This window comes from Pseudophryne corroboree, chromosome 2, assembly GCF_028390025.1.
Source record: "Pseudophryne corroboree isolate aPseCor3 chromosome 2, aPseCor3.hap2, whole genome shotgun sequence".
NCBI classification, from domain to species: domain Eukaryota; kingdom Metazoa; phylum Chordata; class Amphibia; order Anura; family Myobatrachidae; genus Pseudophryne; species Pseudophryne corroboree.
The window spans coordinates 211,164,598-211,179,081 of record NC_086445.1 but is presented as its reverse complement, the minus strand read 5'-3'; the positions used below and the strand labels follow the sequence as shown (position 1 = coordinate 211,179,081).

General features: G+C 44.1%; 1 protein-coding gene across 5 annotated transcripts in view; it reads right to left on the bottom strand.

Annotated features, from left to right (window-relative positions):
- Nucleotides 1-14,484, bottom strand: part of POU6F1 (POU class 6 homeobox 1) — a 208,363-nt gene that overhangs the window by 119,875 nt on the left and 74,004 nt on the right. For 2 of the 5 annotated variants that reach the window (XM_063952284.1, XM_063952288.1), the window contains exons 2-3: nt 6,717-6,807; nt 4,871-4,964 (exon numbers count right to left, since the gene is read on the bottom strand). In XM_063952284.1, the coding sequence (XP_063808354.1) occupies nt 4,871-4,924 (54 nt within the window). In that variant the 5' untranslated portion in view covers nt 4,925-4,964; nt 6,717-6,807. Of the gene's footprint in view, nt 1-4,870; nt 4,965-6,716; nt 6,808-8,120; nt 8,183-11,260; nt 11,353-14,484 lie in introns of those variants that run through there. The other 3 variants (XM_063952285.1, XM_063952286.1, XM_063952287.1) reach the window with 3 other exon arrangements.

Below are 14,484 nucleotides of genomic sequence, written 5' to 3'. Positions count from 1 at the left end.
TGTCATTCTTGTCAGCCATATCTTGTAATTATATAACTATAGCGCAAGAGTTTTTTCAAATTGGAGTTTTGTTCTGCTAAACGTACTTTCAGGTTTCTACTGGTTTTACCAATATAAACCAGCCCACACTTACATTCTAACCCATACACGACATTTTTCGTGTTGCACGTAATGAATTCTCTGATAGGATAGGTAACATTTTTCACACAGAAATCCTTGATTTTGCTCGGACCCTTTACCAATCTGCACATAGTGCATAAGCCACATCTGTGGAACCCCAAAGTTCTGACACTAGATCTTTTGACATCATCTAAAGTGCTTCTAACAAGTTTATCCTTAAGGCTGGGGGCACGTCTGTAGATAAAAACAGGTTTGTCAGGTAGTTTATCCCCTAATATTGGATCCTGTTTTAAAATCTTCCAATTATTCCTAAAAACAGTCTCAATCTCCTTATGTTGAGAATTAAAATTACTAATAAAAGACCAGCAGACTTTATCATCCTTACGGTCCTTTTTGGAATTCACTAAAAGACTTTGTCTCTCTATACTCAAGGCTTTTTCTTTCTTTTTCTTTTCCTTTTAGAAGGGGCCAAGTCTTGACTTGAAAGTATGGACGTTTTTTGCTTTGATATGATTGGAGGACAAGATAACAGAGCTTCTGATTGATTAGATCAAGTTCCGCCTAATTTTCCGGAGATGGAACGCAAAAACTACTTCCTGTCTTCACCGCTGGAACGCACTTCCGCTTCCGGGGGTGACGACATCCGGTCGCGGCTGGAAACGCCGCGTTTTTGGCGGGCAAAATGAGACCTTTGTGTGGCTAATTGTACAGGATATTTAGGGGTATAAATATGCCCCTCTAAGAGAACACCACTATGCTTCTGATGAAGGACCTGAGTGTCCGAAACGCGTCAAGTTAGTGGTACCAGGTGTGGAGCAGTGGAGCTGTCTTCTTTGGATGACCTTCTTCCCTTCTGATGCGCTGTAGAAGTCCGGACTCTTCAGTGTTTCCTCTTGGGAGGGTAATTCGTTTTCCAGCTGCCAGCACCCTGTTTACCCACCTACGTGTGTGGTTATATGCCTTGTATTCTTTTACCTATTGTGAGTGTTCTGTGAAATAAATTGTTGTTGTCCCGTCCTTTTCCAAATTGGTCTGCCCTATGATTTGCTTTTTTGTCTTGAGATAAGAGACTACATTTTGGAGGACGTTACAAATCTCACCAGTAGTTAGAAAAAATGTCACGCCTAAACCTAGAGAGATCATTTGAGAAAAACCTAAACAAACAGATGATAACAAGTCATCAATCAGGTAGCAGTAGAGTCATGGTCAGTGGGGGAATCATCAGCTCTTTTCCTCCCGGTGCTCCGCACCTCCTGCCAAGGTATGCCAGTGCTCGGGGATCGAAGAGGTGGTAATGCAGGAATAGGGAAGTCCCAATCGCGTAAGTCAAGCTTCGGTAATCCAAGACCATTACAGAACATCGGAAGATCAGAGTGGGAGTTAAGAGTGTGGGTTTTCCCAGAGAAAGAAACTTGTAGATTGAAGAGGAAGCCCCAACGGTATTTCAATTGGCGTTTACGGAGCTCATCTGTTAGGGGTTTGAGAGCTTTCCGCTGTTGAAGGGTATGCCAGGACAAGTCTTGGTAGATATGTATCATGGAACCATTAAAATCGACCCCATCGAGCTGGCGTACTTTGCGCATGATGTCATCCTTTTGAGAAAAAGTGTAATCTGCAGATGACATCACGTGGTCTGTCAGCGGAGAGACCTCTTGGCTTCAGAGCACGATGGGCCCTATCGAAGGTGATAGTGTCGTTAGGATCATTACCCAATATCTCGTTAAAGATTTTTGTAAGAGCATTAATCAAGCCTGTTTGAGGGACATCTTCCGGCAAGCCCCGCACTCGGATGTTATTTCTCCTCCCTCTGTTATCCAAATCGTTAACCGTGTTTGGAGAGAGCGGCTTTCGGTCGCCTGAGCTTCAATAACATTCGTCAATGACTGCAGGAACGTATCAGAAGAGGCCTGATGGTCTTCCAGATTTGACATCCGATCGGAGAGGTGGGAAATGTCCTGTCTCATAGTAGCCAATTCACGTCTCACAGTATCTTGTAGATCTTGTTTAGTGGGAAGATTTTTCATGTAGGCCAAGATGTATCGTAAGTCCCTATCGCCTGGAGGGCAGCTATGTGGCGTATCAGCACCTGGAGAGGATGAGTGAGAAGCAGACGGGGAGAGTGAGGGGTTTGAAGCAGAAGAATTTTCTGTAAGTGCAGGCGGGGCAGGTTGTAGGAATGGTCTCATATCGGCCTGCGACATGGTTCCCCGTGGAGGAGGCGTACCGGTCTTTTGAGAAGATTTCTTATTTCTAGGCATCATCCATTCAGCATCAAGAAGCATAAATTTACTGAGGGCAGAGTGTGCGAGGTAGACTGTAATTACATACTTCACGGAAGGATGTCTTCGGCGGAGTGGCTCCCAGTGGGATGGCGTTAACAGATCATCACGGTATCAATGGCAGCGGCAGCCCAGCAAAGCTCATATCCACAGCACAAAACCACTCAGACGCCATGGCAGAATAGAAAAACATTCAACAGGAGACAGCGAAGTGGCACCAGACGTCTGACAAGATTGGAAAACGGCTTCAATATACAGCTCAAGTGAATTTCTCCAGGATAACCACCAGAGGGGGTTTTCTGTAAAAGCGGCAGCACAGGGTTTATAATTGTTTCTATCCTGTGTAGTATGTGTTTGTTGTCAACAGGCTGTAACACACCGTGGCATTATAAAGGGTCAGAGCAGGGTTTAAGCTGCAGCAGCACCACTCCACTGAAGCCTCCTTTAATACAGCAGCCAGAAGGGAATCAGCAGCTTAGCGGGGGTGAGCAAGATGGCCACCGCAATGAGGAGCTGAAGCACCCAGAGAGGATGCAGTGAGTACCTGCTTGTCCCGGCGTGTACAGGGGCTCCCCGGGGTGCTGTCCGGCCACACTGCCGTCCGCGGGGTCTATGGGTCTACCCGCTGAAGGGAGCGCCGGCGGCACAGTCCGATGCGGCGTGCGCGCCACGGAGCCCGCCGTCCGGCCGCAGCTGAAACTCGAGGCCCCGGCTTCCGGGGATCGACTAGGCCACAGTCTGCGGTGAGAAGCGGCCGCCTCTACCAGCTCAGCGGCCACTTGGAGCACCCGGCCAGGGCAGAGGGGCAGTCACAGGAGCTTACTGGGACGGGGGGGGGAGCCGTGTTAATCACAATAGTAAAGGTATATAATACCGGGTCACAGAGGAGCACTTTCAGAGCACGTCCTCTACTCAGCTTGCCAGGCCACGCCCCCTATGTAGCATTTTTCACACTTCTTTTACACTTGTAACACTGATCAGCTAACCTCACTTTCTAACACTCTGACACCTTACTGCTGTCCTCTTTTTAACACTCAGCAGCCTCTTTCATTTGCCTAACACTGATCTCTCACTTCTATCCCTTATCTGTGTGATGCCCTGGGGTGGTATGGCTGGGGTAGTTTGGGGGTGCTCTGCGCCCCACAGGCGAACCCCTAAAGTGTTAGGGACCTGTCCGACGAGGTCACCGTGAAGTAGGTGGGCAGGCTCATATACTGGCCAATATATGCCAAGAACCTCAAATATTATGGTTGATGTAATTTTAATGGTGTATGGTGCACCTGCAGCCTTGTTCTTCTGAGGCATAACTTACGAAACTTTAGAAAGTTGGTGTCTCGAATGCCCAAATTATGTGCAGCAGTGATACACATCAAAGAAGGACACACTGATGAAAGCCCAATTTAGGGGGATATCCAATTATCCCCATTAAAACATTGGGTCCGAAAAATGGCCGTTTTCGGCCGTTTTTTCTGATGTTTCACCGATTTTTTTTTTTACAGGCTATCCAGATGGATCGCCTGTAAAAAAAAAAACCTTTCTCCCGAACACACAAAGGTTCAGTGAAACCTGTGTGTTTTCGTGTGAAACAGCCCCGCTTTCGGACGAAAACGGGGCTGTTTCCGGGGGATTCTGCTTCGCCTGCCGGAGGCAGGTGAAACAAAATCCCAGATAAGCCGCGGCACGCGCCGGCTTATCGGGGCTAATTAGATAGCCCCCCGACGGGACAATTAGCCCCGGTAAATTACCGGGGCTAATTGGATATCCCCCTTAATCTGAAATTTATGTTATACTATAGAATTATACATAATTTTGATAATGTTTAGTTTCAATATCATGTGAAACATTATTATGAATAAATATTTTCATTATTTCACTACATTTTGCCTTTTATTAATCATTATTTCTCTTGGCCAAAGATTTTTGCATGCTAGTACTGTATATGCCCCTTTGTCTACTGTCATCAATATTGATAATAACTAGTAGGCTTAGATGTATTGCATTCTCCATCTGTTATTAAACTGCTGTACTACTCCTACCACCGTTTCTCAGCAACTACCTCGATGAAGGAAATAAAGTTCAAGAAAATGATGGGTTACTTCTAGCAATAATAAAAGTTTTAGTTTTTTTGTAATTTACAGCAATAAATAAAACATGTACAGCTATTTATTATGTACTTAATGCTGGTCCCAGATTAGTTATACAGGGGCAGATTTATTACGTTCGGTGAAGTGATAAAGTGGAAGGTGATAAAGGACCAGCCAATCAGATCTTAACTACTATGTCACAGGCTGGGTTTGAAAAATGACAGTTAGGAGCTGACTGGCTGGTACTTTATCACTTTCCAATTTATCACTTCACCGAGCTTAATAAATCTGCCCCACAGAACCCTAGCGACAGACTACACAGTTATCAGAAAGCTGAGCATCTGCTGATATTAGTAGCTATTTTTCTGAATGATGACAATAAAATACCTGTTCATTGACTGTGAGTGGCGAATCATGTTGTTGGAGGGTACCTGCTTCCATAGTGCTTAATGGAATAGACGTCCCTTACGCCTCCTGCATGCTGGAAAACAAAACCACCTCACATGTAATCTATGTATGTATCAAGCACCAATCACTGAATTATTCTGATTAGTCTACTTCCAAAACCCTTCATTGTAGGGTCAGCAAGATGAAAGGAGATATCACCTTTATTCCCTCCCCTAGGATGCACATTTCCATTATAACCGATGCCTGGAGAAGCCTAAAGAAAGTAGTAAAGGATATCTAGTTTTGCTACTTGGATGTAGAGAAAATACAGATGGAGCCATGCTCATCTTGGCTTCTCTGCTGCGCCTAGGCACACCAAGGTTTATTAGCATAAGTCCTTCATCTATTGTTCTCAGCTGCAATACAATACAGAGAGAACAATAGATCAGGGAATTAAGTCCGACAGCCCTGGCTCAGTTAATCTTATTAAAGGCCAAGATGAAGAAGGCTTCATCTGTATCAGCAATATTACCAGGTATACAATTGCTGCCCTTAACAAAAATTAATAGATAAATACTAAAATAAACCAAATCATGAAAACTATAAAATCTGAAGAACAATTCTATAAAAGGAAGTACCCTTTGGCGTACTTATGCTACATATATGTATGAGAAGTCAGCATTTAGAGGCCAGCGGCAGTATGTTCAAATAATATTTATGAATTACATGTCATAGAAGGGTGTGAGTACTGGCATGGAGTGGCCTGGGGACCAGGATTATGCTTGTTTATTCAATGACTCACACACTGCTAATGATTTACTAAGAATATTTCACTGAAGTAGAAATGAATCATATTTTCTGGAAATGAAGGGAAACAACTTAGTAGAAGCTACGCTGGCAATTAATTTAACATTGTGTCACCCACTTTTCGAGTGGCACACCTGCTGATCTCCAGATATATATCCCCTGTTTGTGAGATAATATCCCGACAACATCTGATGGATGAACACGTAAGATTGGAAATAAAAACTAAGTTACAATCTTCCACTAACTTGTCCCAATAGAAAGAGATGTCAGAGTTTTTGAATTTGAAGCTTCTATCTCCTACAGTAGGAGGGGTTGGGTATGTGTGACTGGCGGTCAAGATATACCTGGATGTGTGACTGCCGGTCACAATACCGACGCCGGGATCCCGGCAGTTATATTGCCGTGGGGGGGGGGGGGGGGGAGCGCAATAAAGCCCCTTGCGGGCTCTTGACTTGCTGCGCTTGCCACAGGTTCTATTCCCACTCTATGGGTGTCGTGGACCCCCACCAGTGGGAATAGTTCCTGTTGGTTGGCATGCCAACCAGTGGGATATTTAAGGATCGGGATCTCGGAATCTGTATTGTGACCGGTGATCTCCTGACAGCCGGTCACATAGCCGCATCCCAATAGGAGTGCCGACCACTGATCAGGTGCCAGTAGGACACTGCACCCCGTACTCTGCATGTTGGGAAAATGATGGTGTAACCATATAATGTTAATTCTTGGCTGACTCATTTTTTTAAGGTGCAAAACAAAATATTCAGAAGCTAAAACATCACTCAGAAACACTCTGCATGAAAATGCTACAACTGAGAATGGCATTGATAAGATGCACACATAGCGATATACGTTTCTAAGAACTTTAGCAAAATGTTACAAACGAAATAAGGTAATAAGTAAATCTTCGTAAAAGATCCATCTAGCATCTATCACACTGAAATGGACCATAATGTTAATTATTTGTATAAACTTTTTAATTATTGCAATTATTCAGATTTATCAGAAAATGTTTCTATACTAATAATCAACTGAGGCTCACCTAGTGACTAGGCTTGTAGATATAGCTTGTCTTTGTCGATACTCAAATTCTATAACTTCCATTGCGGCCCACGGAAAAAAGTATTCCACTACTACAACAAAAACATTGAAGTAAATATTACACTATATAATACAAATAAATAACACATTTCCACAATATTTTTTAATGAAAACTATGGTATTAAATGTATTAAAACATTTTAATCTGAAGACCCAATTATACTATATAAGTTTTCTATGTTGTTTTAAACTCTACATTTAGTCAAGCACACAGAAAAATGAAATCATTCTTCCCTGAAAACACACAGGAGGTTATTCAATTGTTTGTGCTACCCCCTGCTGGGCGTCTGATGGAGTAATCCAATTGTTGCACCGTTTGGGCGCCCATTAGTATGGACGCACCCAAAAGCACCGGGTTTAGCCACACAAAGTAGCGAAACCTGTTTAAAGCACTGGTTAGGGCACCCACACTACCGTTTGGGCGTCCAAACCACAGACTTTGCACACATTTCTTCTCATACCACAGAAGACTGTAAGAAGAAAAGTGTCTCTCACGGGTAAAGAGAGCCCGATCAGAGCAAAAAATTAATTTGGGTGCTCATTAGTTTAGACTCCCAGCAGGGGGACACTGCAAACAACTGAATTGTCCTTGCATAGTAGTTCAAGTTTTTGTGTTTACACTGGTATTGTAATAACAAATGTATTTTTGTATAAAAATTCTCATATATGGTCACATTTATTATTACTTAAAAGAGTCTGGATAAAATATATACTGCCATGAAAACATCAGAAGTACTGAAGTTCAAAGTTGTCTGTAGCAGATACTTCGTTTTGCACATACATGCAAAACTAAGTAACTGAATGTCATCAAACGTTGTTCATTGAAAAGGATGGAAAATACAAAGAATATCAAATGAATAGGGAACAATAAAATAATTTGAGACAATTCTAAACTAGAAAAGTTATTAACATCAGGAAGTGACTGGGGAACACATTTTCTTTGAATAATGAAATAACACTAGTTATAAACAAAATAACCACTAATAAAAAAACATTGGAGCTAGAAACAACTAATGTGCAGGGTGTCTAGGAATTACTGCAAGTCTGCCCGTATTTTTAAAGCGGCAATCATATACAATGCAACACCAACCTGGTTTTGCCTTGTGACTGCTGGTTTAAAAATACGGGCAGAATCGCAGAAATTCCCGAACAGCCTGCACCTTGCAGACTATCACATAGTGCCCATAAGGTCAAATAAAGAAAAAAATCCCAATATGTAAAACTAGTAATTGTCTTTCCTTAATATTATAAATCCCGCAAGGTAAACATACACTTTAAAATTTAATATGGTAATAATTACTGTATTTACAGTATATCCAAACAACAAACCATATAAGCAGATTACCTGTTATTTTTTTTTATATTTTTTTTGGTATCCAGCAGGGAACCTCATGTTGAACTCTAGACCTAGTTGGATGTTAAATTAATATGAGAGAATACTGTATTAAAAAATGGTCTTTGTAAATGTGATATGTGTAGAAGAGGGCAAATAAAAAAACTAACTTCAAGAAACTACTATGTTGAATAGTACAGGGGAAGAAATGGGTGCAGATGCACTATACCAGGGGTGGCCAACTAGTCTGAGCCAAAGAGCCCAGAATTGTCTCTAAGAAAGCCAAAGAGCCGGTATCATGCGCGCGCCGTAGGCGCGCGCAAAAAAATGGGCGTGGCCTAGTGGAAAATGGGTGTGGCCTAGCTGGCACAAGTTCACGCCCCATTTCTTATGCACACCTTTGGTGTGATGTTACCTGGTGCGTGAAAATGTGTTACAACCCCGTTTTTTTCTACATTTACAGAATATGTAATATATTCTTGCTGGATATAAACAACCCCGTTTTTAGTTACGCTGGCGAGCCTAGCACACTGAAAATCATACATAACTTGTATAAACGTTCTTACTTTGCAGAATTTTTTCTTTAATTGAAGCAATGTACACAACATAATACAGTATACATACAATTTGTTAACAAAATAAAGAAAGTAAAAATAACAATAAAATAGTTTTGTTTTAAATAGTAACAGGGAAGGGGGTTCGGGGTGAATCCACACTTATAGTATAGATTTTTGTTTAAATTTTTTATTAGTGGGACTTTTGGCAATCCTTGTTTTCAACCATTTTTTTAAATTCTGGCTTGTATTCGGTTGTGGCCACTCGCAGTAATTCTCTTGTGTGTGTGTCTGTAAGAACAGACCGATGTTTTGATTTCACTTGTTTCAGTGTTGAAAAAAATGACTCACAAAGGTAAGTAGACCCAAACATTGATAGCAGTCTGAGCGCAGCACATTTGACATTGGGGTATTTCTCTACTGGTACATTTCTCCAGAACTCAATGGTTCCTTCCTTTAGTAAAGATTTAAGTCTGTCGTCCTCAGAAAGTTCAAGCATCTCAATCTGAGTAGTTGCTTCATCTGTGACTAAAGGGGCTTTTAAAGTGTCGGCATCAGTATTGAAAGGATCAACTAAGAATCTAATCTGAGGTCTTTTCAGCTGTAGATCATGGAATCTTTCCAGAAAGCCATCTTTCAATTCTTCAGTCAATGCTGCATACCGTGTTGTGCTACTTTTTAAGATATCCGGTGCTTGTTCACTGGCCTTTAACAGTGAGGGAAATTGTGTTAGTTCCACCTTTTGAAGTTGTGCATTGAACAATTTAAGTTTGTTGACAAATGCAAATATACTTTGCACCAAGTCAGGCAGTATCTTAAATTTCCCTTGAAGATCCAGGTTGAGTCTGTCCAGATGCTGCAGCATGTCCACCAGAAACGCCAGATCTAAAACCCATTGTGGGTCAGAGAGTTCAGGGTATTCTTTTCCTTTTGCTTCCATAAAAATCTGCACAGGATTTAAAAGTTCAAAAAAACGTGATAACACTTTACCTTTTGAAAGCCACCTTACAGTACAGTGAAACGGCAGATCACCTGACAAACCTTGGTCGAGCTCAGCAATGAGATTCCTAAATTGTCTGTGGTTAAGAGCATGTGAGCGAATATAATTTACTATTTTAAGGACAGGATTCATTACGTGATCCATCTGTAACTTTTTAGACACCAGTTGCTCCCGATGGATGATGCAGTGAAACGTCCAGAAATCAGGAAACTGATCGTCAGCCCGGCACAGGCCCACAAGGCCATTTACTGACCCAATCATGGATGGTGCCCCATCAGTTGCAATCGCTGTGAGTTTTGATAAAGGCAAATTTGATTTGGCAAACACCTCCATCAGTGTTTCTTTCACATCAATGCCCCGGGTCCGGTCTTTTAATGGAATTATATCTAGGAGTTCTTCCTTGATTATACAATCCTTTGACACAGTCCGTACAAATATTGCCAACTGAGATTTGTCCTGTACATCACAAGACTCATCTAATGCAATACTGAGGTATTCACATTTCTGTAGATCAGAATTTAATTGGGATTCAATAGAAACATTAATTTCAGATATCCTGTGCTCAATTGTATGGCGTGAGAGTTGAAGGTCTGAAACCATTTTTTTCAGATTTCCATTTTCTGGGCACAAGATAGATACTACATCTGTAAGACACTTTTTCACAAAATCACCCTCATTGTAAGGTTTTTTAGCGCGGGCAATATTCCAAGCGACTTGATACGAGGCATGTGTGACTGTCTGGGAGTGCTTCGCAAATTTGTGGAACACTTGCGTCTGTTTTTCAATTTGACTCTTTAAAGTTTTTAGTTTGTGTGATCGAAGTTCAGTACCTCTCGGAAATTCCTGATCAATTTTAGAATGGTGTGTGCTGAAATGGCGCTGGAGATTTGAAGACTTGAAATGTGTCAATACAGTCTGACAAATCAGACAGAGGGGTTTGCCTTTGCGTTCTATGAAAAAATATAAATCTTCCCATTCTGGTAAAAATGTTCTACGTTCTTCTTCGTATTTACGTTTACTTGTACATTTTTTTGCCATGTTTAAAACGGACTTGTATACCCTGCGATTAAAAAAGAAAATATCATACAGTCATACACTATCAAAATATTATCACATCAGCTCAGCAGACTATATATATATATATATATATACACCTATACCACAACAAAACTATTGCACATAAAAAAACAACAGATCCTTACCAAGTAAAGGAGTGTTTGTCAGGTATTTACGGTATTCCGACCTCAGATGCTTAAGCTGTTAGCACGTGCGCACAATCGCCAGTGGAGGTAACTGCTGAAGTGAAATTTTTTAAAAAGACAGCAATATAGAAAACATTGGAGAAGCCAAGTTCACGTAAAATACACTGAAAAAGCCAATCCACATAAAATACACTGAAGAAGCCAGATCCACATAAATTACACATAAAATACACAGAAGAAAACCAATCCACATCAAATACACAGAAGAAGCCAGATCCACATAAAATACATTTTACAAAACCAGATCCACATAAAATACATTTTAAAAACCAAATCTACATAAAATACATTGAAAAAGCCAGATCCACATAAAATAAAAAAAACCACAGGTCTTACCTTGCTGCAGTGTCAAGTAAAGTAGTGTTCGTCAGGTCTTTATGGTATTCAGACTTCAGATACTTAAGCTGTTAGCACGTGCACACAATCGCGAGTGGAGGTAACTGCTGAAGTGAAAATTAAAAAACACAGCAATATAGAAAAAATTGGAGAAGCCAAGTTCACATAAAATACACTGAAGAAGCCAGATCCACATAAAATACATTTAAAAAAAATCAGATCCACATAAAATACATCGAAAGGCCTGAGGGACATAAAAAAAACAAACACACAGACACACACCATACCTATCTCTCCAGCACCCCCCTCACCCCACACACACCAGGTAATTTGAACAGCCCCACTCTGCCACCCATAGCCATTACAGATCTCAGGCAGCCCCCCACAGCTTCAGGCATACCCCCACTTGAATCTCAGACAATCCTCCTGCTCATTGAGACATCTCCCCCCCCCCCCGACTGACTCAGTCAGCCCTTATCTAGATTCAGACACCCTCCCCCATACTGAGGCAGTGGCGTGCGGTGAGGTCAATGGCTGGTGAGGCACAACAGCTATAATGTCTGCCGAATCCTGACGATGACCCCTACTGCAGCCGAGCCAGTGCCCGCTACTGCCTCTGAGCTGATGCCAGCTGCCACCGACAATGGCTTACAAACTCGGCCACCATCAACTGACCCAGCCCTCTCCCATCAATTTGCATCTCAGTCCTAAGCCGCCAATGCCCGCTGCCTGCCTGCTCATCATAAAAAAATAATAATTAGTGTTTGGGACAGGGAAGGGAGTGGGAGGAGGACATGAATGCAATTTTGTTGTCCAGGGCTTCCATTAACTTGATAGAGAAGGGTCTGAATGGGTTAAAAAATGTAAAAAAAAATGCGTGAGGTCCCCCCGCCTAAGTATAACCAGCCTCGGGCTCTTTGAGCCGGTCCTGGTTGTTTAAATACTGGGAAAAAATTGGACAGGGGTTCCCCGTATTTAGACAACCAGCACCGGGCTCTTAGTCCGGTCCTGGTTCCAAAAATACGGGGGACAAAAGATGTAGGGGTCCCCCGTATTTTTAAAACCAGCACCGGGCTCCACTAGCCAGGGACATAATGCCACAGCCGGGGAACACATTTATGTAGGTCCCTGCGGCCGTGGCATTACCCCCCCAACTAGTCACCTCTGGCCGGGGTTCCCTGGAGGAGCGGGGACCCCTTAAATCAAAGGATCCCCCCTACTCCAGGCACCCAAGGGCCAGGGGTGAAGCCCGAGGCTGTCCCCAGCACCCCTGGGCGGTGGGTGCCAGGCTGATAGTCATGAGTGTGTAAAAAAAGAATATTGTTTTTTGTTGTGGAAATACAAGGCCCAGCAAGCCTCCCCCGCTTGCTGGTACTTGGAGAACCTCAAGCACCAACATGCGGGGAAATTACTGGTCCACTGGTACCTGTAGTTTTACAACAAAAAAAATACCCAAATAAAAACACAACACACACACCGTGAAAGTAAAATTTTATTATAACACACTTACACACTCACACATACTTACCTACATCCCACGCCGGTCACGTCCACTTGTCCAGTAGAATCCAATAGGGGTACCTGTAAAAACAAGAGAGAGATTACTTACCTACATCCCACGCCGGTCACGTCCACTTGTCCATGTAGAATCCAATACCTGTAAAACAAGTAATTTAGACATAAAAACTTCAATCCACAGGAGGGGGGAAAAGGAAGAGAGAGAGAGAGAGAGAGAGAGAGGAGAGACCTGCTGCTGCGGCATGTGGACGAAGCCGGAGGACAGGGGAGAGCCGCACAGAGGAGAGGTGTCTGTGAGCGGGCGGGGGGGACGGAATCGGCGGAGGAGGACAGGGGAGAGCAGCACTCACTGCACAGCCACCGCTGCTCCTGTCCCAACGTCCCCAGTTCTCAGACAGCACATCTCCCCCCCAGCTCTCAGACAGCAGCTCTCCTCCACCCTGCAGCTCTCAGACGGCATCTCTCCTCTCATCCCCCCCTGCAGCTCTCCAACAGCAGCTCTCCTCCCCCCTGCAGCTCTCTGACAGCAACTCTCCCCCACCCCTGCAGCTCTCTGATGGCAGCTCTCCCCCCCCCCCCCCTGCAGCTCTCTGATGGCAGCTCTCCCCCCCCCCTGCAGCTCTCTGATGGCAGCTCTCCCCCCCCCCCTGCAGCTCTCTGATGGCAGCTCTCCCCCCCCCCCCCCCCTGCAGCCCTCTGATGGCAGCTCTCCCCCCCCCCCCCCCCTGCAGCTCTCTGATGGCAGCTCTCTCCCCCCCTTTGCAGCTCTCCTCCTCCCCTCCCCCCTGCAGCTCTGTGATGGCAGCTCCCTGATGGCAGCTCTCTCCTCTACCCCCCCCCCCCCTCGCAGCTCTCTGATGGCAGCTAAACTCTTCTCCCCCCCCTGCAGTGCTCAGCCAGCACATCTACTCTTCCCCCCAGCTCTCAAACAGGCACATCTCCTCAAAGGCCCCCCCCCCCCAAGCTCTCAAACGGCACGGCACCTTTCAGTCTGAAATCACACACACACACACCTACCTCTCAAACGGCACCTTTCAGCCTGACATCACCCCCTCCCAGCTCTCAAACGGCACTTGTAGATCTCGGGCAGCCAGGGCAGAGCACCGCACTTACCACACTTACCATTCCTTGACGATCGGTCTCCCTTCTCTGGGCCTGGGACATCCACCTTCTGCTCTGCCTCCGTCTTCCGTCTCCAGGCGCCCGTCCTTGCTTGCTGTGTCTTTACCGGCTCCTGGCATCCGTTCTCGTCGCGGCTCCGCCTCTCATGCGCTGTGCGGCTGTGACCTCAGGAAGTCCCGTCACACGCACAGAGCGGAGCGGTGCTTTGTTAAAACATGAATCCTCCTCTGAACTGCTGAACGTTAGTCAGAGGAGGCTTCATGTGAGTAATTGTAAGCAGTGGCAGCCAGGGAGCCGGGAGCCGCATTACAACAATGAAAGAGCCGCATGCGGCTCGAGAGCCGCGGGTTGGCCACCCCTGATATAGTCAGTAAAAATGTCACAGGTCCAGGAATTGCATTTACTGGGCATCTGCTGTCTGTCTGAGGTCTCACAAGTCAGGGGCATTCAAGCATGTCAGAGGAAGTTTAAGGCACAGTGTGCATTTTTTTGACAAATGTAAACAGCAGTGTATACAAGTACTGATTGAATACATTTGGAAAGTAACAGTTAGTTTGCGGACTGTCCCTCTCAGCATGAGATAC